This window comes from Apostichopus japonicus, chromosome 23 (genome assembly GCF_037975245.1).
Source record: "Apostichopus japonicus isolate 1M-3 chromosome 23, ASM3797524v1, whole genome shotgun sequence".
NCBI lineage: Eukaryota > Metazoa > Echinodermata > Holothuroidea > Aspidochirotida > Stichopodidae > Apostichopus > Apostichopus japonicus.
The window spans coordinates 14,881,664-14,904,918 of NC_092583.1; the positions used below are offsets into that span (position 1 = coordinate 14,881,664).

A 23,255-nucleotide genomic window follows, 5' to 3' on the forward strand; every position below is an offset into this window, starting at 1 on the left:
TTATAAAGATGAAAGGACGATCTAATTTGATTGCCACAACGTAGACTAGTTTAACCAATACTATTTGATAAGGGCAAGTGGGAGAAAGGCTATATTTAGACAAGATTTCTTTGCAAGCATTTTTCTTTTATTCTGCAATATTGAGGATCTAACATATATGTCAAAAGCAACAAAGGAATGATTGCTTCCTGCTATCTTCCTTTCCTTAGATCGAAAAAGTGACAGAAAAAATCAGTGAGACTGTTTACAGAGTCCGAATAAAGAAAGCCTCTCCAAAGACTGCCGGACAGTACACACTGGTGGCAGAAAACGCAGGAGGCCAAGAAACCAGCTCTGTTTACATTGCTGTGTAAGTATATCAATTAATTATTACTAATTTAAGTAACTGATATTTTCCAGATTTTAAAACTTAACCTGATATCGTACATTATTTAGCCATTAGGCTGTTCATTCAGTGAGAGTGATTTATAGACACAAAGAATTAGCATTACCGGTTAAGGATGTTGACGTTTATGATGAGACAGTTACATGTAGTTTAGCTCACAGCTGACTTTTGCCTTTTTCATTTTTCACAAAGCACGAAATCATTGATACTTGTTTCGGGAAGGAACAGATAGAATGTAATATTAACGAGTGAAAAAGTGGGAAAATGCTTTATTTTAGCATGTTTATGTCATCCTGAACATTTTGCCTACCTCTCTGTTGTGAGTAGATAAAAGATATTGTTTCATTAACAAAAATATGAAAAATGAAAATGATAACAGAATATTGAGCAGGAAAGTTTAAACAAACATAATTAAAGTTTAAGAAGTACTTCCAATAAGGTTTCCAATTTATCTTGAAATCCTTCCCCTGCTAGTAAAGGATCCTTTGGTTGAATAAATTAAAAATGGATGTGATACTAATGTCACCAAACATTTATTTGCCCAAAATGTAATCTTTTAGGCTAAATATCAAAGCTTATCAAAATTTAGATCAGCACAAATTTGAGATGGGCACAACTTTATAATGAGATTCTTTGATATCCTCTCTCCTCCAGTCCCGATAGGCGACCGCCTCGATTCACATCTCCTTTAGTCGACCAGACCATCAAGCTTGGCAAACAAATGGTGCTAAAATGTCAACTCTCAGCTCCCTCTGAGCCAGAGTTAGTATGGACAAAGGATGGAAGAGAGATTGTGGACAGGCATCCTCACCGGATGAGGTACGTTAACGGTGAGGTCATTCTGAGGATGATGGAGACCACGGTAGAGGACAGCGGTGTCTACAGCGTCCGAGCATCCAATGAAGTCGGCTCCGATCAGACCACTTGTAGAATTACAATTCAAGGTGAATATTTTGTATGATTTTATGACATTAATTTGGGACACAAATTTCTTTCTTTTTATTTGTGCTGCAAAAAAAATGAAAGTTTTGTGTGAAACGCGGTCACTATGACAGAGTGAGCTATAAAAAATATTAATAAAAATTTTCAGGAAAATAGATGGTATTATGGTGTTTATGATAAGAATATTTCTTACTTTGGCTTTGATGTGGCTGGCTTTTTGCATTCTCACCTGTAGTCCCTGGAGTGCCTCCCAAGATCACAGCATCTAAGAAACAGAAAGAGAGGATGGAGGTTCCAGTAGGTCAACCGATAGACATGGAATTCCAAGTTACTGGTACTCCCCACCCCAGGGTGAAGTTCTACCACAATGATAAGGAGCTGAAGGCATCTCAAGAAGTGCAGGTTAGTAACAGGGCATGAAGGCGCAGTCAGTAACATTCATAAAATTACTACACAATGTGGCAATAGTTGGAGAAGCAGGCACGATTTAGTGCAGAGCATAATATGCATACTAGGTACAAATTATTATCTGGCACAACATGAATAACAGGTACTACTTAGTACGGAGCACAATATGAGTACTTAGTAGAAATTAGTACTGGGCATATGTGACTACTAGGTACAATTAGTATCTGGCACAATGTGAATAACAGGTACTACTCAGTATGGAGCACAATATGAGTACTTAGTAGAAATTAGTACTGGGCATAATGTGTCTACTAGGTACAAATGAGTATCTGGCACAACATGAATAACAGGTACTACTTAGTATGGAGCACAATGTGAATACTTAGAAGAAATTAGTACTGGGCATATGTGTCTACTAGGTACAAATGAGTATCTGGCACAACATGAATAACAGGTACTACTTAGTATGGAGCACAATGTGAATGCTTAGAAGAAATTAGTACTGGGCATAATGTGTCTACTAGGTACAAATGAGTATCTGGCACAATATGAATAACAGGTACTACTCAGTATGGAGCACAATATGAGTACTTAGTAGAAATTAGTACTGGGCATAATGTGTCTACTAGGTACAAATGAGTATCTGGCACAACATGAATAACAGGTACTACTTAGTATGGAGCACAATGTGAATACTTAGAAGAAATTAGTACTGGGCACATGTGTCTACTAGGTACAAATGAGTATCTGGCACAACATGAATAACAGGTACTACTTAGTATGGAGCACAATGTGAATACTTAGAAGAAATTAGTACTGGGCATAATGTGTCTACTAGGTACAAATGAGTATCTGGCACAACATGAATAACAGGTACTACTCAGTATGGAGCACAATATGAGTACTTAGTAGAAATTAGTACTGGGCATAATGTGTCTACTAGGTACAAATGAGTATCTGGCACAACATGAATAACAGGTACTACTTAGTATGGAGCACAATGTGAATACTTAGAAGAAATTAGTACTGGGCATAATGTGTCTACTTAGTACAAATTATTACCTGGCACAATATAAATAACAGGCACTGCTTAGTATAGGACACACTATGAATAGAATGTACAAATGTATTATGGTACACAATATAAGTAGACGTACAAGTAGTATGGACACAATATGAGTAGCAGGCATAACATTACAAAGGGGCACAATGTGGCTATTTGATAAGTGCTAACTGTTGACAAAATGTGTGAATTCCTTTTGTCTTCATCTTCCATAGATCACAAGAGTTGAGGAGACGATCTATCGACTACACATCAAGAAGGCAACACCAGACAGGGCTGGAAAGTACACAGTAGTTGCAGAGAATGACAAAGGAAGTCAGTCCAGTTCCCTACACATTGATGTGTAAGTCAGAGAGTTTTCTAACTTTCTTTACAGTTTTTCTTGTTAAACAAGAGTGGTAAACTTGCATTTCACAAAACAGCTTGAATACCTCAAAACAGTTGTACAAAGCAACATTGATATGGTGCAGTGCTATTATAGTAGGTAGAAGTAGCGTTGCATACGAAAACTAGTTGTTTTTGTCATTCCAATACAATTTACCGACTGTACATTAGAACATTTCTATTGTAGAAGAAAGGTGTTCATAGTAAATCACGTAATTTTTACTTTAAATGTGATTGGATGATAGTCAGTAGATGTTTAGATGATTAAGATATTAAATGCAACTTTGGAGGTAGTACAGAGCCATTCAGATTGGTGAAGAATGGGTGGTGGCATAAGATGACTGGCCACCTGTGAAGCAAATTTTAATATTTGTACCCCAAGTCTAATTGGTTATTTGTAAAAGTTGACTTTGTTACAGTGTCCTAGAAAAAAGAAGGAAAAAAAAAAATAGTCAAGATTATTCAGTTAGAACTTTTAATAATATTTTCATGGTATATTTACAGCCCTGATAGGACTCAGATCAAACCACGATTTAGCAAACCCATCGCAGACCAAACGGTTCAAGAGGGTGACTCTGTGACTCTCAAGGGGGCAGTGTCATCTATCCCATCACCACATATCACATGGTCAAAGGACGGCGTCCCACTGAAGAATGAACCACCCTACGAAATGACCTTTGAGCGAGGTCAGGTCACACTCAGAATTTCTCAGGCATTCCCTGAAGACGAGGGAAGGTATATGGTGACCGCCACCAATCCAGCAGGCCAGGCTCATTCAAATGCTAGGATCAAAGTGATAGGTAAGGCTTTAAACTGTAGATTGCTTTAATTAGGACATAACCTTTTGACAAGTCACACTAAAGTCATGTAATATTCTTGTATAATCAGATAAGAACTCATGGTGAGTCTAAAGGATCTGTGTGTTTACAACCACCTGGTTGCTCCTATTTTTAAGAAGCGTTACAAACTACTTACCAGTAAAAACCTTTGTGCTCTTCATAATTAAATGTGATGTATTTTCTTCCTTTTCAAACCTTTTGAAGTTTTTGCCTAATGTCATGTGGTAACAGGTCGCCTTATGTTTTCTTCAACCGTCAAGTATGATACCATCAAATCTTGGCAAATTTGAGCAAAAAGCCATTCTTTTGCAGATCCTTCAAAAATTTATTTGTAATTGAAATTTCAAATCATCACCATTTGCAATAAAAGAGAATGTTCAGTCACTTTCCACCCCAACGTGACTTGTAAGCAAGTCGTTGACTTTTACTGTATTTGCATATGGGAAATAATGGATGACAGTAACACCCACCTCTGACATAGGCTCATGTTTACATGTAGAATTGGAAGTGGTAAAGCACTTGACTTTTAAATCACATTTTGTGGTGTCTTGTGTTTTGTGGTGTAATATTACAGTCACATTAATTGGGTTGTTCATTTTCATTTATGTCAATTGAGTGTTTTGTGGGAAGTTTTGGTCATTTTGCTTTTGGTAATCTGCTAAAAGAATGCAATGTGTTTACAGCCTGTATGTTACACAAGCTTACCCTTGTTCATTCCATTAAATTGTATGAAAAGCATTTCTCCTAGTTCTCTATTTGAAGTCTTTTTGGCAAGATGTTGTGATTTAAGTAAAAATCAGCTCCAAAAACGGTAGATCAATGTTGAACAATCTTAACGTAAAATATTTCCGAAAATTCCTCCAGTTCAAGAGGATGAAATCCCGTTTCCCATGGCTCCATCCATCACTGCCACTGAGACGCAGGAGGTACAGATACAGGCCGGTGAACCGGTGGATCTAGAATTTAAAATCAATGGTACCCCAAAACCTCGGGTAACCTTCTACAAAGATGAAGAAATCCTTCAAGAAACAGAGGATATTCAGGTATGTTCTCTTTTCTTGGGGAAATGGAGTGGGGCATGGGGCATGGAGTGGGTCAAGGAGGCATGGAGTAGGGCATGGGGGCACGTAGTCAGGAAGGGGGCTTGGTGAGAGTGAAATAGTAACTTTCAATCACATGTTTGTAATACTGAAGCTGTAGTTGTCATTGTTCACAATGAGAGTTGTTCCTTCAACCAGTTTAACCTTGGCAAAAAGCAACTAAATTTCACATTTATGACAAGCTGTAAATAAATGAAATCAATGGAGTGGGTCATGGGGGCATGGAATGAGGCATGAATATGGGCATGGAGTGGGGCATGGAGTGGGGAATGGGGGCATAGAGTGGGGAATGGGGGCATATAGTCAGGAAAGGGGGGGGGTTGGTGAGAGTGAAATATTAAGTTTTAGTCACCTGATTGTAATACTGAAGCTTGTAATTGTCATTTTTCACATGAAAGTTGTTCCTTCAACCAAATTTAACCCTGGAAAAAAGGAAATAAATTTCATACTTATGACAAGCTGTAAATAAATGAAAAACAAAGAAAAACAAATACATTTAGATTCTAAACAAATACATGCATCTAAGCATTCACCTATATTTTCCCGTCTTTTTTTCTACGAGAAAATATTTCTCAGATAAAACAGAATCAGCCATGATATTAATTTTTATGAATATGTTGTTTTCAGATCATCAGAAGAGAGGGTGCCTATATCCTTTCCCTCAAGAATCCACGTCCTTCCATGTCTGGTCGCTATAAGGTCGTGGCAGAAAATGAACGGGGCGTAGAGACTGCATTTATCACCATCCATGTCACAGAACCACAAATGTAAGATGTTTTAAAAGTTTTATAAAAGGAGGAAGGATGTTGGGGTGGGAGGGGAGGGGGCAAAGTTTGTATTTGCCTAGTTCATTACGTTGTGTCCTTGGGCAAGATGCTTTCTCTCGATTGCCTCTCTTCACCCAGGGGTTAAATGGGTACCTGTGAGGTAACTTGTCATTGGGCACAGTATATAACTGCAGCTGACTGGAGGGATTGTCTCTGGGACAGGTTATCATTGACCAGGGGTAATATAACATCTGTAAAATGCTTTGAAACCTATCGCTGGTGTAAAGCGCTATATAAATCAAATATTATTATTTGTTTATTTATTTGAAACTCAAAGGGTAGTGCATGTTCAAATATTCCAGTTCAAGTAGAGGAAACTACATTTGAATAAATTGCAAAACACCACCAATGTTTATGTGCTTCTGATGATTCTGTTTATAAGAAACTAAGTAAAGATGATTTGTGTAATGTTGACAGTTTTGAATCATCTGAGTAATTCAAAGAAAGAAAATGAAATCATTATTTACTCTCTTTCTACCTTGTAGAAGGGCAGTGTCACAACAGACTCTGTATACTCAGGCAGCTCCACCCAGGTATCAGAATCCACCAATCAGAATTGAGGAATTCACTGACCAGGAAACAGTGACAGAAATATCCCAGATTAAGCTTAGAGTGAAAATAGATGGACCACCAACTGCAAAGGTAATATAGTAGCTTCTTTCTCTTTTGTCATCCAACAGAATTATTGATGTTTTTTTTTGCTTTATTTGCTTTATTGCTTTATAAACATCTTATGTTGGGTTTATGACCATCACTTTCATAATTTGTTATCTTTGAAAAATATTTCAGAGCTTTATCCATATCAGCTGAACACATTATGAAATGTAGAAGAAACAGAAACAAGTGAATTTTACATTTGACGACAAACTGTTATAAAAAGAAAAGGAAAAATATATAGTTAAAACACTTAAAGTAAAATATCCACATAGTAAGATTTTGCAAAATATTTCCATGCTCTGCTCATGTCAGTTGAATACAGGTAGAATGTAAATTTGAAGACTGTTAGTTTCATGTTATGAAAAATTAGTGTCAAGAGATTTGCAAACTCATATCATCATGTGCTGCTAATTATTACTTTTTTTTAAACTTTCATTAATAACACGTACCAATACAAAAATTGCATTCCACGAGGTCTCAAATTACGCAAACAATACCTTTCATAATAATTCGATTTTCTTGACCCTCAGGTGACGTGGTACCGCAATGGTATCGTCATCCCAAAGAGTGTACGGTCAGTCTATGAACAGGTCGGACAGGAGTACTTCTTAATCATACACAAGCCAACACCAGAGGACTCTGGGATGTACAAGATGATCGCTAGCACCGAACAGGGCACCATCACGTCAGAGTGTCGTGTCAGCGTCACTGGTAAGACTCTAGATACTGTCCCGTCAGTCAGAAGTGATTTGTAGTAACGTTGCCAATCACTGTAAGCCAAGATGTCCTATCTGTCTAGTAATTTAGTGGATCCTACTGATCGTTTGTATAGAGACATAGACAAGGAAGACACCGAAGCTTCGACTGGATATTTGCATCTATTCAATCCGTGAAAACTACAAAAAATATATATATTCTCAATTAACGTACAAAACATACAAAGTATCTCATAAAGACTAGAAAATGCAACGCAAATCTCAAGGACGCAACTCAAATAGTTTCTACAATTACACATTTACATATAAAACTCCATAAACCGTAATAGTTAAAATGTACCTCTTTGGTATCTCATGCAAATTTGTTGACAATTAAAGGTCACACAGTATCAGTATGGGTAGTACAGGCTGCCACACCCTGGCATAAGTAACATGTAATAGTATATAGTAGAACTCTAGTCATACAACTGACCCTTTGCAGATCAAGAATGCTAATGAGCCACTTGAAGGAATGATCAAACAGCATGACCTTTAATACCTACTGAATAAAGATAAGGCACTTTCTCATTGGCCAAGAAGAAACACACTCTCTTACATGTCCCTTAAATTGATTCCATTAAGAGAATATCCCATTTACTTAATGATATGTGTTAATTATCTTCTCTTTTCTGAAACAGAGAGGATACCACCTGACTTTTTGCAACCGCTTGACAACAGAGAAATCGAAGAAGGTGCAACGTTGAGACTGGAGTGCAGGATTGTGGGAACTCCTGATCCAGAGGTAAGTTATTTCACCGATAATGTATTTCATGTAGCTGCCACTCAATGTGTAGAATATATATAGCATTTGTCATCTGTATATTTAACCTGGTTTGCTCTTCTGTTTCCAGTATCAGAGCTACTTAAGTGTAGCCGCTCATTTTGTCAAATCATGAAGTAAAAAGAATATTTATAGAGGGAATGGAAGGGGGATGGGATTGGAGTGGTAGGGGTAGGAGTAGGGGTACAAGGGGTGTGTTTATGCACAATTGACATGTCAGAAGTACCTTGTAATTGTCAATCAGCAGAATACAGTTTGAACACACACATACTTACATTCATTAGTGCACCTTTTGTGAGAAATTTCAATATGTTAACATGGGTAAGTTTGTTTGTTCTTCATTTATTGAGGTAAAGTATTTTATGCTAACAATGTAGTTAAACAATGGCAGTTCCTGACAATTTTTATATAATTATGTAGGATTTGTAAGCAAATAAACCCCTCACAATTTGTGTATGGTTTAGACTATTGTAGATTATTGTCAGTTCTATTTAAGCATAGCCATGCCTACCTAACATGCTGACAATCAATTGATCTATCTTTTGAAAAGAGAAAGAAATTGTCATTCTTTGTTAATAAAAGCCTTGGTTTCCTTCAAGAGTTTGAAACATGTCCTTTGTTTGATATTTGGTTCAGGTCAAATGGACAAAGGATGACAGACCTTTGGTAGAATCTGCCAGAATCCGAACTCTCAAAGATGGAGACATTTGCAGTCTCTTGGTCATCAACTTTAGACCAGAGGATGCAGGCAACTACAAGGTCTCCCTAACCAACCCATACGGCATGTCAGTGTCATCAGCAATTCTGGCACTGAGATGTACGTATCAACTTGTCTCTTTGTCTTTCACAGGAAAATTTGTTAAGATCTTTGTGTAGTCGGTCAATTTTTGTTCTTGATATTCGTTCTTAATTTGATTGGATTTCATGTAGTACCAGGCTTGAGTACTTTATTCACACTAAGAAGTGCTTTGAAGGAAGATTTCCATTTTTTAATTTTTTTGCTATTTATTGGCACAATTTGTACGCATTGTGCTTCGTTAACTGTCTGTAAATATTATTCATCTGGTAAATTGTCATGAAGTACCATAATTCTCTTCATATTGAATGATGAGGTCTGTGTGTACACAAACAATGTGAGCTTCTTACTAGGAACATGATAACTTTGAAATGGCTCTAGTGATCTGCAAGGAATGGATCTAATTCTTACCCTGTACTTCATTTGGCCTTTCCCAGCTTTCAGACGTCATTCAGACCGGCACGCCCTTACGCAGGCCCCTCGTGATCTCAAGGTGAGACCAGGAGAAAAGGTGGAAATCTCATTCAACATCAGAGGCGAAACAGGTCAAGAGGTCATTTGGTTCAAAGATGGCATCAAACTCGTTGGAAGCAGTAGATATCAGGTACAGAGTTTTGTCACCATAGCAACAGTAGGGTTGACATCTCGAAGGGGTGGTTGGTTTATGTCAAGGAAAAAATGGAAGGACTGATTTGAGTGAATGTTGTGCAGATTAAATGTAGATAAATACTTTAAATGGTGTTCTGTTTGGGGTTTCTTTGCAAATGCACCGTACAGGGTGAGGAAAATAGTGGAGGAGGGTTTAAGGGGATTTTCATAGAAGTGCAAAGGACATGTACTTTAGATTTGCGTATTGCAGGAATTCTATGCCATAGAGTAACCATGGAAAAAAATAGAATTATACTGACTGAGCAGGTCATCAGTTACTTGAGCTCTACATGATTGAGAAATCCCCTTTGGCTTGTTTTAGCTTATTCTCGTTTGCAAAGTGTTAAGTTTCTAATTATACTTGCTATAAAACTGTTTATAGAACAAAAGGAACACTACCCATCACTTTTGCTTGTATGAACTCTTAGCAAATATGCAACCTCTCTTTGTAATAGTACTAGATGAAAAAATGGGCAGTTACTTAAATTTAATGTATTAACTAGTTGTGTGAATGTATTAACTAGTTGGCCAAATCCGACAAGTTTTCTGATATTTTGGTTGTTTGCTTTGTTTTCAGATCACAACAACAGATCACAAGACATCACTTCTGATAAATGAGGCCAAAGCAGATGACAGCGGAGAATACTCTACACTGGTCAAGACACGAGTAGGAGATGCAACGTTTGTTGTCAGATTACATGTTGACAGTAAGTCAGTCTGTTGCCCTCCTTCAGTCTGAATTCAAACCATGTTTGTTGACAGTAAAGTCAATCTGTTGGCTTATTTCAGCCAGAATTCAAGCCATGTTTGTTGACAGTAAAGTCAATCTGTTGGCTTATTTCAGTCAGAATTCAAGCCATGTTTGTTGACAGTAAAGTCAATCTGTTGGCTTATTTCAGTCAGAATTCAGCCATTTGTGGTGATAGTAAAGTCAGTCTGTTGTCTTCTTCCAGTCAGAATTCAATCCGTCTGTGTTTACACAGTAAAGTCAGTCTGTTGCCTTATTTCAGTCAGAATTCAAACCATGTGTGTTGACAGTAAAGTCAGTCTGTTGCCTTCTTTCAGTCATTTATTGATGATGAGTCAGTCTCTTTTCATACCTTAGTAAGACATGCATTAAGTAAGATGTGTCCATAGTAAGTCAATAGTAAGTCTTTGTGCAGCCTTACATTCATAATTATTCAAGCAATAAATCTTGACAGTATGTCAAATCTGTTGCCAAGCTTGAACCAGAAATTTAAGCTAATTTTTTTGACAGTGAAAAAAAACTGCTTTATTTTGAGGTGTGTAGAAATGTGTAGAATTTTTTCATGTTATTATCGATGTGTATATTAAAGCCAGTTTGCTAATATCTATGTTTTCAGTATCGCAGCCACCAGGCGTAGCCCCTCATTTCGTCAAACCCTTTGGAAACAAGAAAGTTTACGAAGGGGAGAGGGTGGTGTTTGAAGGTGTCATAACCGGAGAACCAGCACCCAACATCAGCTGGTTCAAAAATGGAGTCGCCGTGGAACCAGGTGTTTATCAAATTGCCTCTGAGAATCCCAGATACTCCCTCACGATCCCAGAGGTGATCCTGGAGGATGCAGGCGTTTACGAATGCCGAGCAGGAAACGATTACGGGGAAGCAGTTTGTGTTGCCACTTTGAAAATACGAGGTAAATAGGGAGACGGCTTACCTTGTTTCGTCTATGAACTTTGAAATCGCAGAATGGAAGTTTTTACCCAAGTTTTGTAATATATGTGAGCTTTTGAAGCTAGAGGCAGTTAACTTTCAGCCTCATTTTTTAAAGAATTCTTTTTATTGGTGCATTTGTTACATAGCAGGAATTTAAATTACCTTCCCTCAGAAACTACAATTCATTGTTTGCCTCAATGTAACATCTTATGCTACAAATTTGTTAGTGAGTTCATTGTGAGAAATTTGTATAAGATTTTAAACACATCGGATTCATTGCTTATAATTTATGCAAAATATGTGACTTATCGTTACCGATGATGATGGCTTTTGCAGAAATTTGATGTCTTTGTCGTATTTGGAACAAGAATAGAAACATACAACAAGGAACTTGAAAATTCTGCTTATGGTATTCTGCCTACTTTAAAACTTTCTTTTGCTTAAAAAATTTACTCCTCAGTTTCAAGTAACAAATTTGCCCTAGAAATGGGATATTCATAGTTTATTGGAGAAAGAAGCAAATATTTAGTCCACTCTTTAAATAAGGCACAAAGGAGCAACAACTGAAAATATAAAAATGACAAATTTCACATTTAAGGTTTATACTTATGATGATGAATCTTTGTTTTTTTTACCACGGTTTATCTGATATTTAAAATTGTATGGAAAAATGTGGAAAGGGAATTGGTTGGAATTACAAAACAAACTAACCAGGTTTTGTGAAATGTCATGCCTTTCAAAATATCTATTGAAATATGGCTGTTGTTATTTGAACTTTGTGAAGTTTTCTGTTGTTGGTTTTCAAAAAATAAGACAAAAGAAAGGGCTATGACAATCAGAAGTATATGTCCCAGTACAATTATAATCAACCTGGCCAATATATATTTTTTTTCGTCATAAAATCTTTTAAACAGTTTGCTATTAACCCTTACCTGACCTATTTATGTGACTTTCATCATTTTAAAAGAACATTTTTGATTAAACTGATGAAATTTTGATCTTTCTATTTCTTCTACTATGTTGCTTTCTACTTTTTCTTTACTCTCTATTATTGAGTCGATATAAACAGCATCATCTCTCATGATGTATATGATATAAAATCCTAGCTTGAAGTAGATAGGAATTCTTCAAATACCAATTACTGGAATGTCTCTCTGAGGTCTACTTCTTTCCCAGGAGTTTATATTAAGGCACTCCAGAGGCCTGTGAAGGGTTATATGTACAGATTTTCAGCAACTGGTAATGTCTTGTTAGAAATAGAGAGAAGCTCAAAGGAGGATTTTGTTCTGACAACATTTATAGCAGGCTCTCAACCTTTTTGGAAACAAATGGAAAAGTTCTTTGATTGCTAGGATTAACACCTCCCCTCTGCCCTCCCTGGAGTATTAAAACATAATACAGTTTAAAAGTTAAATTTAAAATAAAATCTGACAAATTTAATTGTGATCGACAGAGGGATATTAAAATGGAGTTAACAATTGATGGAGTAGAGGGGGGGGGGGGGGGGATGTTTCTTTATCCTCACTATTATATAAGGAAATCTGTGTAAGGAATAAATATCATTACATATATGAATAAATGCAGAAAGTTTGGTGAGCAAAAGTTTGAACTACGGATTCTTTGAGTAAAGACTTGTGGTAGGGGAGCCTTGTTATTTATTAATTTACTTCGATTAAAGTTATGACTTGCGCTAGACAAGAAATGTTCACTGACTTGGAAATTAAGTCAAGGCTTGAAATGAAGGGATTGGCAATTTGAAAATATTCATGAATGGATTATTGAATCTCGTAAATATCATATTGGATCGTTAAGTGAACACTTTTAGAACTCCATATTTAATTGCTGAAAAAAATCAAGCATTGAAATAACTAGTTATCATTTGCTGAGGATGGTTAATAGAATGCTATAAATTTCTGACTTTTACTGGATTAAAAACTGAGCAAATACCGGAAATTTTCTTCCCGCTCCCAATTTTTAATAATTCAATTTTAACACTTTTGTGTATATTTGAAGTTTTCAACCAGGATCAATACGATGTATAATTTTGAAAAAAGGAAAAAGATATGAATTTGTTTAAACTGGGACACAGGAACATGAAAAAGTACATATAAAGCAAATCGAAATAAAAGAGAAAAGAAACACATAGTACAAGCAATGAGCATGGCTTGATGATGGCCTTTCCTAATATTGAAGCTGTGTTTGAATTCTTTATGAAGCCCACTAATTGTTTTATAACGTTCATCTGCTAATTTCCTATCCCCTTCAATAGGAGCCTCCAAGCCTGTTGCCCAATATGAAGAATACTCTTTCTCAGAAAGGTAAGGACAAAAAAACAACAAAAGAAAAACAAACGTTCTGACGACTTTTGAGTCAACCTACCTACCTCCCTTTCATGTTCTCTTATTAACTTGTATTCCTCTCTTCCTCTCACCGCTGCAATTAACATCTCTTCGGCGATAACTCTGGCCTAGCTGTTTTAGTGGACTCATTATTAAATTCCTCCACAGTTCAACCTCTCTATTCATCCATGTAGTTCCCAGCTCTTTCCTAATATTCTCCCAATTTTTCTTCATTTTCTTCTTTTCGTTCTATTCAAACCTTTCTTTTTCTTTCCTTTCAATGTTCTTTAAATTCAGATCAAAATTTCTCATAACATTCATTCCAGAAATTCAGGGAAAGAATATTAATATTAGTAGAGAAATAACAACCAATTTTTTTCGTTCTTGACCCAAGATGTTGTTTTTTTTCATTATATGTTGAGTTAAAGAACTAACAGCACAAAACATCACAACTGTCAAATTTCACGCCACACCAACAAAATTGTAGCTTCCATCATGAAAAAAAAAGTCACAGCTAATGAGTTTTCATGCATACCTAATGGGTATTCATGCATACCTAATGGGTATTCATATACATGTTCATGCTATCACTTCTGCAGCACGTGGACTGAGGAAGAGACCCTCGAAGTTGGAAGGAAGGTTTACATGCCAAGGCGTGAATTTTAATCTTTGATTTTCATTTCCTAATTACTCATTCGAAAAGACAGAGAAATTGATATTGTTTTTTTAAATTAGAGATTGCAAAATAAGTTTGTAAGTTCCAAGAGCTAATCGATATGAAAAGAACAAAATTAATTGTTGCAACATATTTCAGAAAGCGTTTATCCTGACATTAAGGAACTGTATAGGAAATGTACAGACCTGTGTCATAACTCCATTGTTTAAAAAAATTTGTACAAAGAAATTTTCACTTCTGATGATGGACAATATTAGTAACTTGCAACACATAATCATCTTATTTTATCGAGACAAACTGTGTCTTACGCTATGAGATTTATCTATCAAGTGTAGTTTCTGAGGGAAAATACCATTAATATGAAAATAACTTCTTTTTGTTTGAAAGTTACTGTTAGTTTTATTCCGTTGCTAATTTCTTGCTTTATTATGTATGAGTGTAATGGTGTAGAGAGATGCCATAGGGTATTGTATATAGATTTGCAGTGTTATTCAGAGCAGTTTTTTAGTTCAGTTAGCTTTTCATTTCTTGTTGTTTTTTCACCTTTTCATTTGATTGTGCATACTCAAATTATGCATATAAGTACTTTTTGTTAATAATGTAATATGATTGGTAGTATTTCCAAAAAATATTTTAGAATCTAGAAACTTTGCATTCGACTCTTGTAGAAGTCGTGTTTGAATTGTGTTACTGATATAAATTCATCCCACTCATTTAGATACGCAAATAGATATTAGTTTGAAATATATCTGATCTCAATTTTGCGGCAAACTCTTTCTAGCCAGTGCCAAAAAGATCCAGCGTGGTGTATGAGTAGTTACAATCTTGTGAGCTGTTCATTGGAAATTAACAAACATGAGACAAAAGATATCAGAAACTTTACCTGATTGTGTTTTCTTTTAAAGACTATGTTTTTTCAAGATATGATGAGGTAGGATATAGGGAGAGAGGATGATGGTGGTCTCTGCAAAATGTTTGAAACTAATACTCAGAAGCTGGTCCTAGCAATCATGTGTTTTGGGGTCTTCATGAGCACTATTTAACCATAACAAACTGAGCTCCATATGTTATTCTGCATCCATTATAAGGATACAAAATTTACAGATGTAAACATGTGATTGTTTACATTATTGTAATATATTTGAGATCCTGTGTTTATTTGCTTTAATAGTTCCTAAGTTCAGGGTAGGTACCATCCTCTCTCTCTCTTTCCAAAAATACCTTTTTCTTTTGGTCATATTTTCAAAATGTTTTGTTAAAAAATGTTTATTTTTGGATGTTAAACGGTTAGTTCTACAAGCAATATTTTCTGCACAAATATGACAGATATGCAATATGCATCATGTCTAGAATAATTAGAAAGCTTTTCTATTTTATTAAACTTAAGTATAATCTGCGTATAAAACAAAAACTATATTCTGAGTTTACACCAAGTTATGCCTTGAAGTTTTGGTATCGAAATTCATATATATATCATAATATATTATCATGCTTTTATAATCTAGTCATATGTATATGTATTCAACATAAATCAAATACATGGTGCCTTTCTCCGACCTTTTGCAAACAGAAATCTTTTACTCTTGTTGTGGTAATTTGAGGATATGTTTCATAAATATTCATGGGTGTCTCCCATAGGTTCCTAGAGACCTCTCCCACAGGTTCCTAGAAGACCTCCCCCCCAAAACAATTCCTGGCTTTGCCAAATGACCAGCAAAAGTTTTGTAATCATTCAAAAGATACTTTTGTAACATCACACATTTGTTTCATTTATTTCATTGTACTTATCATAGAGATTGACTGCAATACATAAACGCTCATTTGCACATTCATAAAATATTTGCTTGGGAGTTGTCTATTTCTTTTTCATTGTTTTGTTCCATTTTATTTTATTTTTTTTTGTATTGTTTTGTGTGCAAAATATCAAACCTGTTCATCAAAGTTTTAATTAAAATTTCCATAAATTCCCATCACTGCAGTAGTAATTCAATAAATTTAATTCCATTAATTCATGTCATAAAATCTAATGAAATTTCAAATTTTGCACCATTCACATATCTATTTTCAAGTTTCCTTTTCCTTTTAACTTGTTTATTATAATATGTTTTATAATATTCCTATTGTTTATATGGAACTTTAGGTCCAAAAATAAGCAAAAATCCCATTTTCACCTGCTGTATTTAAGAAAAATTATCAATTTTTTCCAAGAAAATATATTTTTATTTTTTCTAATGGGTTTCAAGAGAAAATACATGTGCCCAGTGATCTACAACAGTCAGTCTTATGTAAGATTGAGTGTATAACACCACCATTAATCTAAGCTGTGTATCTCTTGCAAAGTTTGTTCAAAAGTCACATAACACAATAGCTAAAATACTGATTTTTCCTTAAAAACTATATCAAAAATATTTATTTATAAGTTTTTCAAATGAATTGTGACAGCCTGTTTATCATCGGATTGATTCTTTTTACTGGCCATTTTGGGAATGAAATGTCAGACAGTGCTGAGGGATATGATGATGCCCGATTAACTTGTGTATTATTATGTCATTATGCTTCTTTATATTTGACCTTAAATGACCTTTTAGCTATTAAACGTTCTAGGGCAGGCAAAGGGTTTGTATTTTCTATTTATCAAAGGGATATTCAGGATTTGATTCACCTTAAAATATCACCTTAACAAGCTGGAAATTGTGTTAAGGTTCAGGCAAGAAATTCCTATTTCAGTAATGGACACTTTTCTCGAAGGAGGAATCTAGCCCGTTATAGACTTAAGTTCTTACTTCTCTAAATTACAGTTCGATCTGTAAGAAATTGGAATGTAAGAAACCAGGATTGAATTATTTTGTTATAACTTGTTGATAACTTACACATCATTAGAAGTTGTTGCTGCTTGCCACTGTATTAATTGTAGCTACTCGATGTCCAATTCTGTATGCGTAGGTCCTCTTCCCTCAGGAATTGATTGGATTTTATGTAGATTTATGTAGAAAGAAGTTGTTACATTTACCTGTAATGCCCCCAACCAACCTCCCCTCTCCCCAACCACCCTCCCTGCCATCATCTCACTACTTGAACAGAGACTAATGTTTGTGGCAGATGGATCATGATTATGGTTAGCTTAAAGCAAACAGCTTAAACATTCCTCAATTTTTCATCTCCTTCAAAGACATGCTCTATAACAAACTTGCTATAAGTCATAGGTGGAAAGATCTTACACCCTCCCTCCCACTTACCTTTATACCCATGGATTCAAAATGCAGAACCTCTCTGTTTGTCCTTTAATCTCTAACCTGGATCCACTAAATACCCATCTCTTGTCTCTTGTGTGATGCGATTCCCTCCAGCAAATCTAATCAAAACTACTTAGGAGGACTAGAGTACACCTGATTTGGGGATGTGTACTTTTATTAGAATTAGGACGCAACCTAGTCGTCAGTAGTCAAACTCGATTGCCTTCACTTTTGCTTTTATTACGTTTCTGGTCACACCAATGTTTATGTGATTTCTAAGATTTCTTTGGAAAGATTCTGCTGTTGCTGTAGTGTGATTGTATCCATTAGAAATAATCCATCCACAGGTTTAAACTGGTTTTCTTTCATATGACCACTGTATCAACCTAAAAGCTTTTTAGAAAGTCTTAGAACTGCCTTTTAAGGTGAATTTGTCATTTAAGTCCACCAAATTATTATTAGATATGATTTAATCTTAATAATAACCTACAAAGGCTTGCTACAAAACAATAAAGCATAACATTATATTTGTGGGCCAAAATATCATCTTATAGTAGATTAAACAATTAATAAGGAATGTTCAGAATGCTTCTTACCCCAAAGATCTCTCTGTTACATATTCGAATATCCAATCAAGTGAATAAATTTAAACAACTTTTAAGAATTAGGTTTTTAATATGTTAAAACTCAAAATGTAATTTTTCACTCGGTGTTAGCTTGTTCTGGGTCTGATGTGAATGACTGCTCTGTCGTACAATATGTAAGATCTCTTAAACTGAGACTCCTCTCCAGTATATGATACACCACAACACTTTACTATTACCCCTTGGACCAACATGCATAAAGATACCATGCCTGCCATCAGGGGAACAAAAGTACCTTCAACCTTTCTGAATAGCCTTTATACAATAGTAACTATCCCAGTATCCCTTTTATGGGCCATGCACACCAAGATTCAGTTTTAACTTGTATGAGTTAGTTTTAACTTGTATGAGTTAGTTTTAAACTCATTTTTATCAGCTTTCAAGCAAATAATAACGAAAGTTTAAAGATACATTGTACTTTTCCCCAATCTTATGTTGCTTGATGACTGTCACATGGTTAACACAGAGGAGTGGTGACTGGGGACTTGTCTGCTTTTAGCACAGTGACTAAGGGTTCCATAATAAGGTGTTGGTTCTTTAACTGATCTTAATTATTTTGTTTTACTTTTGTAGCTGTTGAAAAACTAAGACAACTGAGAAATATTCCTATCAATAACAAAAAGTATCATAGATTGTCAGGAAGTTGGCGTTGAGTAAATGTTAGTGTTATGCTGATAGTTCTTTCAAGGATGTTTCCCTATAATGCTCTTAAACTATTTGAAGGAGGGGGGCAGGGGGGGGGGGTGTGTGGGAGAAGTCTTTCTTATTGTGAGGTGGGGGTGGGATAGATAGACATTCTCTGTTTTGGAAGTATTCATATAGTATTATAAAAATTCAGTGTTGGCAGATAAAAATTCTTGGCATTCAGTGACTGTCTTTCAAGAACTTAAAAAGTGGTAGATAGCAGAGATCATAAAATGGACGAATTTGGATAATAATGTTGTAATCATTTCTATTAAACCTGTCAGAAACATCTATCCATTCGTTGCTTTGTATTCACTGTGAAGGTATTCACTGAACATGAAATTTACTTTGTGAAACACCCTGAAACTTGGTCGGTTCAAACTGGTAGGCTAGGTCTCTCGGTGCTACGTACCACTGATAAATTTGATATCTGAAATGTAATATAGGTTGCCATAATGTTCTTTAGTCAGGACACAGGACAGATGAAACACCACAAGTGAATCTGTAGGTAATATTTAAATATGCCTCCATTACATAGTCTTAATGCTTCCCCCCTTGGAATGAAAAAAAAAACTTGACTGGTTTGAACATTGCAGCTGATTACAGAACTTACTTACACTTAGTGACACTTTGAGATTCTGGAAAGGAGGGTAGAGCGAGGCGGGGGGGGGGGGGGACATCTTGTTGAAGTAATATCCTGGCTGTACTTTTTAAGGGAGAAAATTGAAAATTCTAAATGCCACAGAAACCCATATTTTCTGTCTCTATTTTCTTCTGAGAATAATTCGTGAATGCAAATCATAAAACAATGAAAAGATAACAAAGACACAAAAGATTCGACAATAAATCTTGTTTCTTTCACTTTTAATGTGAGCCATCTTTACTTGAGAACTGAGGAAACAGAAGGGAACTTACCTTTAAGGAACTGCCAGCTTCATTCCCTCGTCTTGTAGATACTTTCTGTAAACATTACAAGTCTACAAACACCAATGTGGTCTTATTGGTATTGTGTGATTGAGTTTGTCATACTCCATCTTTAAAGAACTAAGTCACTATTAATACTTCTTGGTTAACAGATAAACAGTTGCCAGGCATAGGTTTACATTGCAAGTAAATTCCGTCTCCAGCAGTTTGGCAAATGTGGCTCTCTCTGTCACAAACTCCGATCCTTTCCCTGCAAAACATGTCTTGGAACCCACCACCCCCCATTCCCACCCCTGCAAAAAATAGCTTATGTGGATATTGAAAGTTTTTATAAACAAAAGTATTTTGTACACCACATTTTAAGATCTTTTGTGAGTGAACAGCTGGTTGTGTGAACAATTGTTAAGCAAATTTGTAATACACAGCTTTTATATTGTCCATCCTAGCAGTTCAGTGAATTCTTGTTATTTCTAAGATTCTAAAGAATACTTCTTTAAGTGAATTCTTTGGTATTATTTCTTCACATTATATTTCACTGGTAATTCAAGTTTGTCAAAATTATAGTAAAACTTGAAACATATAGCTACAAACTGACTTTCATTTACATTCCGTTTCTATTCGCGAGTACAAAATGCCTTAAATTCTTGTCTGTGAAAACAAATTGTTCATGCACAAAGTTTCTTCCGCTTGTCTGCCCTTAGGCCTTACGTGTGGTATCTGATACCGATTGAAAGGTATGGTTGTTTAGTTCAATTGTGTATTCATACCTATTAATGGGATATAATCGTTTCATACATAGCAAAAAGAGATATTATCATGCCATACATGCTTAAAGGATATGCATTATACTTTCGCATATTAAAAGGATATTATTGTTTTGTTCATATTAAAGGGATATTAAACCTGTATTTTCATAAATATTGAACGGCTGATAAACTTTCATGTATTAAAGGATATTATAGTTTCGTACATACTACAGGATATCAGGTCTATAAGTTTCATACATATTAAACTGCTGTTATAGTTTTCAAGTATTAAAGGATATTGTAGTGCGAACATGTTAAAAGGGATATTAGGCCTATAGTTTCATACATATAAACGGCTGTTAAACTTTCATGTATTAAAGGATATTATAGTTCCGTACATATTAAAGGGATACTAGGCCTATAGTTTCATACATATTAAACGGCTGTTAAACTTTCATGTATTAAAGGATATTATAATTTCATACATATTAAAGGGATATTAGGCCTATAGTTTCATATATATTAAACTGCTGTTAAACTTTCACTTATTATACGATATCATAGTTTCATACATATTAAAGGGATATTAGGCTTATAGTTACATACATATTAAACGGCTGTATGTACTACTTTTCACATATTCAAGGATATTATATTTCTGTACATATAAAAGGGATACTAGGCCTACAGTTTCAGATATATTAAATAGCTGTTATACTTTTCACAAATTAAAGGGTATTATAGTTTCATAAAAATTAAGATATATTATAGTTTTATACATATTTAAGGGATATTAGACCTATAGTTTCATGAATATTAAACAGGTATTATATTTTTGCATAATTAAAGGATATTATTTTTGTATACATATTAAAGGATTATGCTCTCTCAGACAATGATTTTTTTTCAAGAGGGTCAGCAGGATGCTAGTTCCAGCTAGTTTACAAAAACTTAACAGTCAATATTTGAAATGATAAAACACTGCTAATGTTATATCCCTTTAATGTGACATCTACAGCATACATATGTTATAAATTCATCCTATATATGATATATTATTTTCACTTTCACACCACATGACAGTATCTGATCATATATCTAGTAGGTATCTGGCGAGGAATTTAGTGCTTAGGTTTTGTGTAGCAGTTTTGCAGGCTCTGAATTTGGTCACTTAAAAAATAATATTGTTCCTAGCTGTGTAAAAGCATTGCTATACATCTTTTGCATTTACATAGCAGTTTACCCATTTTGTGTAACATTTTGCGATGAGATTCAGGATAAATTACTCACTGGGGATGCAATGATTATCACCTGTGTAAAATAAAGTTACTGTTAAGGAAACCTCATATTCAGACATAACAAAATGGGTAGAAATGAAACAAGAAGGTTGAAGAAACTACTCCAACAAGATGAATTTACCATAAATTACATTAACAATGCATGCATTTTGTGGTTAGCAACTTTCCAAATGTTGTAAAGATATTAGTTGCAACCAGTTTGTCTATGTCTTTACTCATATTAGGGGGGGGGGGGGGGATAGAGAGATAAATATCTCTGTCTTTCACTCATACCATTTAAGCGAAAATCGAACCATATTTAGACATAGATGTAGGGAGGGAAAGAAGAAATTAAAGAATACCAGTATTGTTTATTCATTATTTCAGACCATTAAAAATCGATTTTCACTGATGCCTCTTGCTCTTTATAAACACATATGTAATACAAGTCACCTTTACTATTCAAGACAAATGGACTCTGTAGAATTTAGCTCCATGCTTCATCACATTTTATACTTCAATGTTCTCCTGGAGATGCTTGGGAACACATTGTATACATCATCTGTAATATTGAAAACATGCATCAAAACATATACTTTTGTGTGCTCCTTCTTAGAGCCACATTTTATATCGGTAAACTGCAATAATTTATCATACCTTATTTTGAATGCATCGTAAACATGATTTTGTTTCTTTGCAACTTGATGTATCAATCACACAGCTGGGTAAAGGGGGTGGAGAGGACAGGAGGGCGGGGGGATGGGTGTGGAGAGAAGGGGGAATATAACAATTGTGTACATATGGACAACGATTTTAATTTCGGAAAAACACACCACATTGTAAGTCAAGCTGGTTTGTTATTTAACAAACGCTTGTGATCTGCTTGGTTTTGATTTTCATAACAACATTGTCGCATTAGCTCAAAGCAATCTATTGATGAAAATACATTCAGTTTGTAATATGCAAATCAGGCTAGATCCATAAGTGCATCATATCTAAGAAGGTTATTTGTAGGGGATTTAGGCCTTGGCCAATTGTTGATATCTGTCATGAAATTAAAATACAAAAAATTGTTAACAGCTTGTTGATCTTTTGCAAAAAAAAAAGTTTAGGTAAATGCATTTAACCGAAGAGGACAGAATCTTCGTCAGACACAGAATAAATGAAAATTAAAGCATCTGATGTGGTGCTAATGCAACCTAAACAGAGAGAATATTATGTTTGTTCTGACATGTGTTTGCATTGGAGGAGTGACATTTTTATCGCAAAACTACATTCATATTTGATTCTAATATTTCCATTTATCCCTGATTATTTGGGTCCCAGCCCTGTCCCATTGCTATACTATGATCTAAATCAATGTACCTTTCGTCTGGTACTACATATAAACCCTTTGCCTGTCTTTTGTGTTGGTAAAGTTAATCTTTTATACAAACAACCTACAAAAGGTGATTACCTCTTCCTTCACC

General features: G+C 35.1%; 1 protein-coding gene across 50 annotated transcripts in view; it reads left to right on the top strand.

Moving 5' to 3' along the window:
* The window catches only part of LOC139964732 (uncharacterized), a 390,976-nt gene that overhangs the window by 130,081 nt on the left and 237,640 nt on the right, over window positions 1-23,255 (top strand). For 49 of the 50 annotated variants that reach the window (XM_071966600.1, XM_071966625.1, XM_071966626.1 and 46 more), the window contains 16 exons: window positions 210-349; window positions 1,040-1,329; window positions 1,563-1,729; window positions 3,014-3,141; window positions 3,687-3,982; window positions 4,886-5,064; window positions 5,749-5,888; window positions 6,434-6,590; window positions 7,136-7,316; window positions 7,999-8,102; window positions 8,778-8,958; window positions 9,375-9,541; window positions 10,163-10,292; window positions 10,950-11,243; window positions 13,533-13,581; window positions 20,465-20,497. In XM_071966600.1, coding sequence (XP_071822701.1) covers window positions 210-349; window positions 1,040-1,329; window positions 1,563-1,729; window positions 3,014-3,141; window positions 3,687-3,982; window positions 4,886-5,064; window positions 5,749-5,888; window positions 6,434-6,590; window positions 7,136-7,316; window positions 7,999-8,102; window positions 8,778-8,958; window positions 9,375-9,541; window positions 10,163-10,292; window positions 10,950-11,243; window positions 13,533-13,581; window positions 20,465-20,497 — 2,636 coding nt within the window. The remainder of the gene's footprint in view (window positions 1-209; window positions 350-1,039; window positions 1,330-1,562; window positions 1,730-3,013; window positions 3,142-3,686; window positions 3,983-4,885; window positions 5,065-5,748; window positions 5,889-6,433; window positions 6,591-7,135; window positions 7,317-7,998; window positions 8,103-8,777; window positions 8,959-9,374; window positions 9,542-10,162; window positions 10,293-10,949; window positions 11,244-13,532; window positions 13,582-20,464; window positions 20,498-23,255) is intronic. The other variant, XM_071966602.1, reaches the window with a different exon arrangement.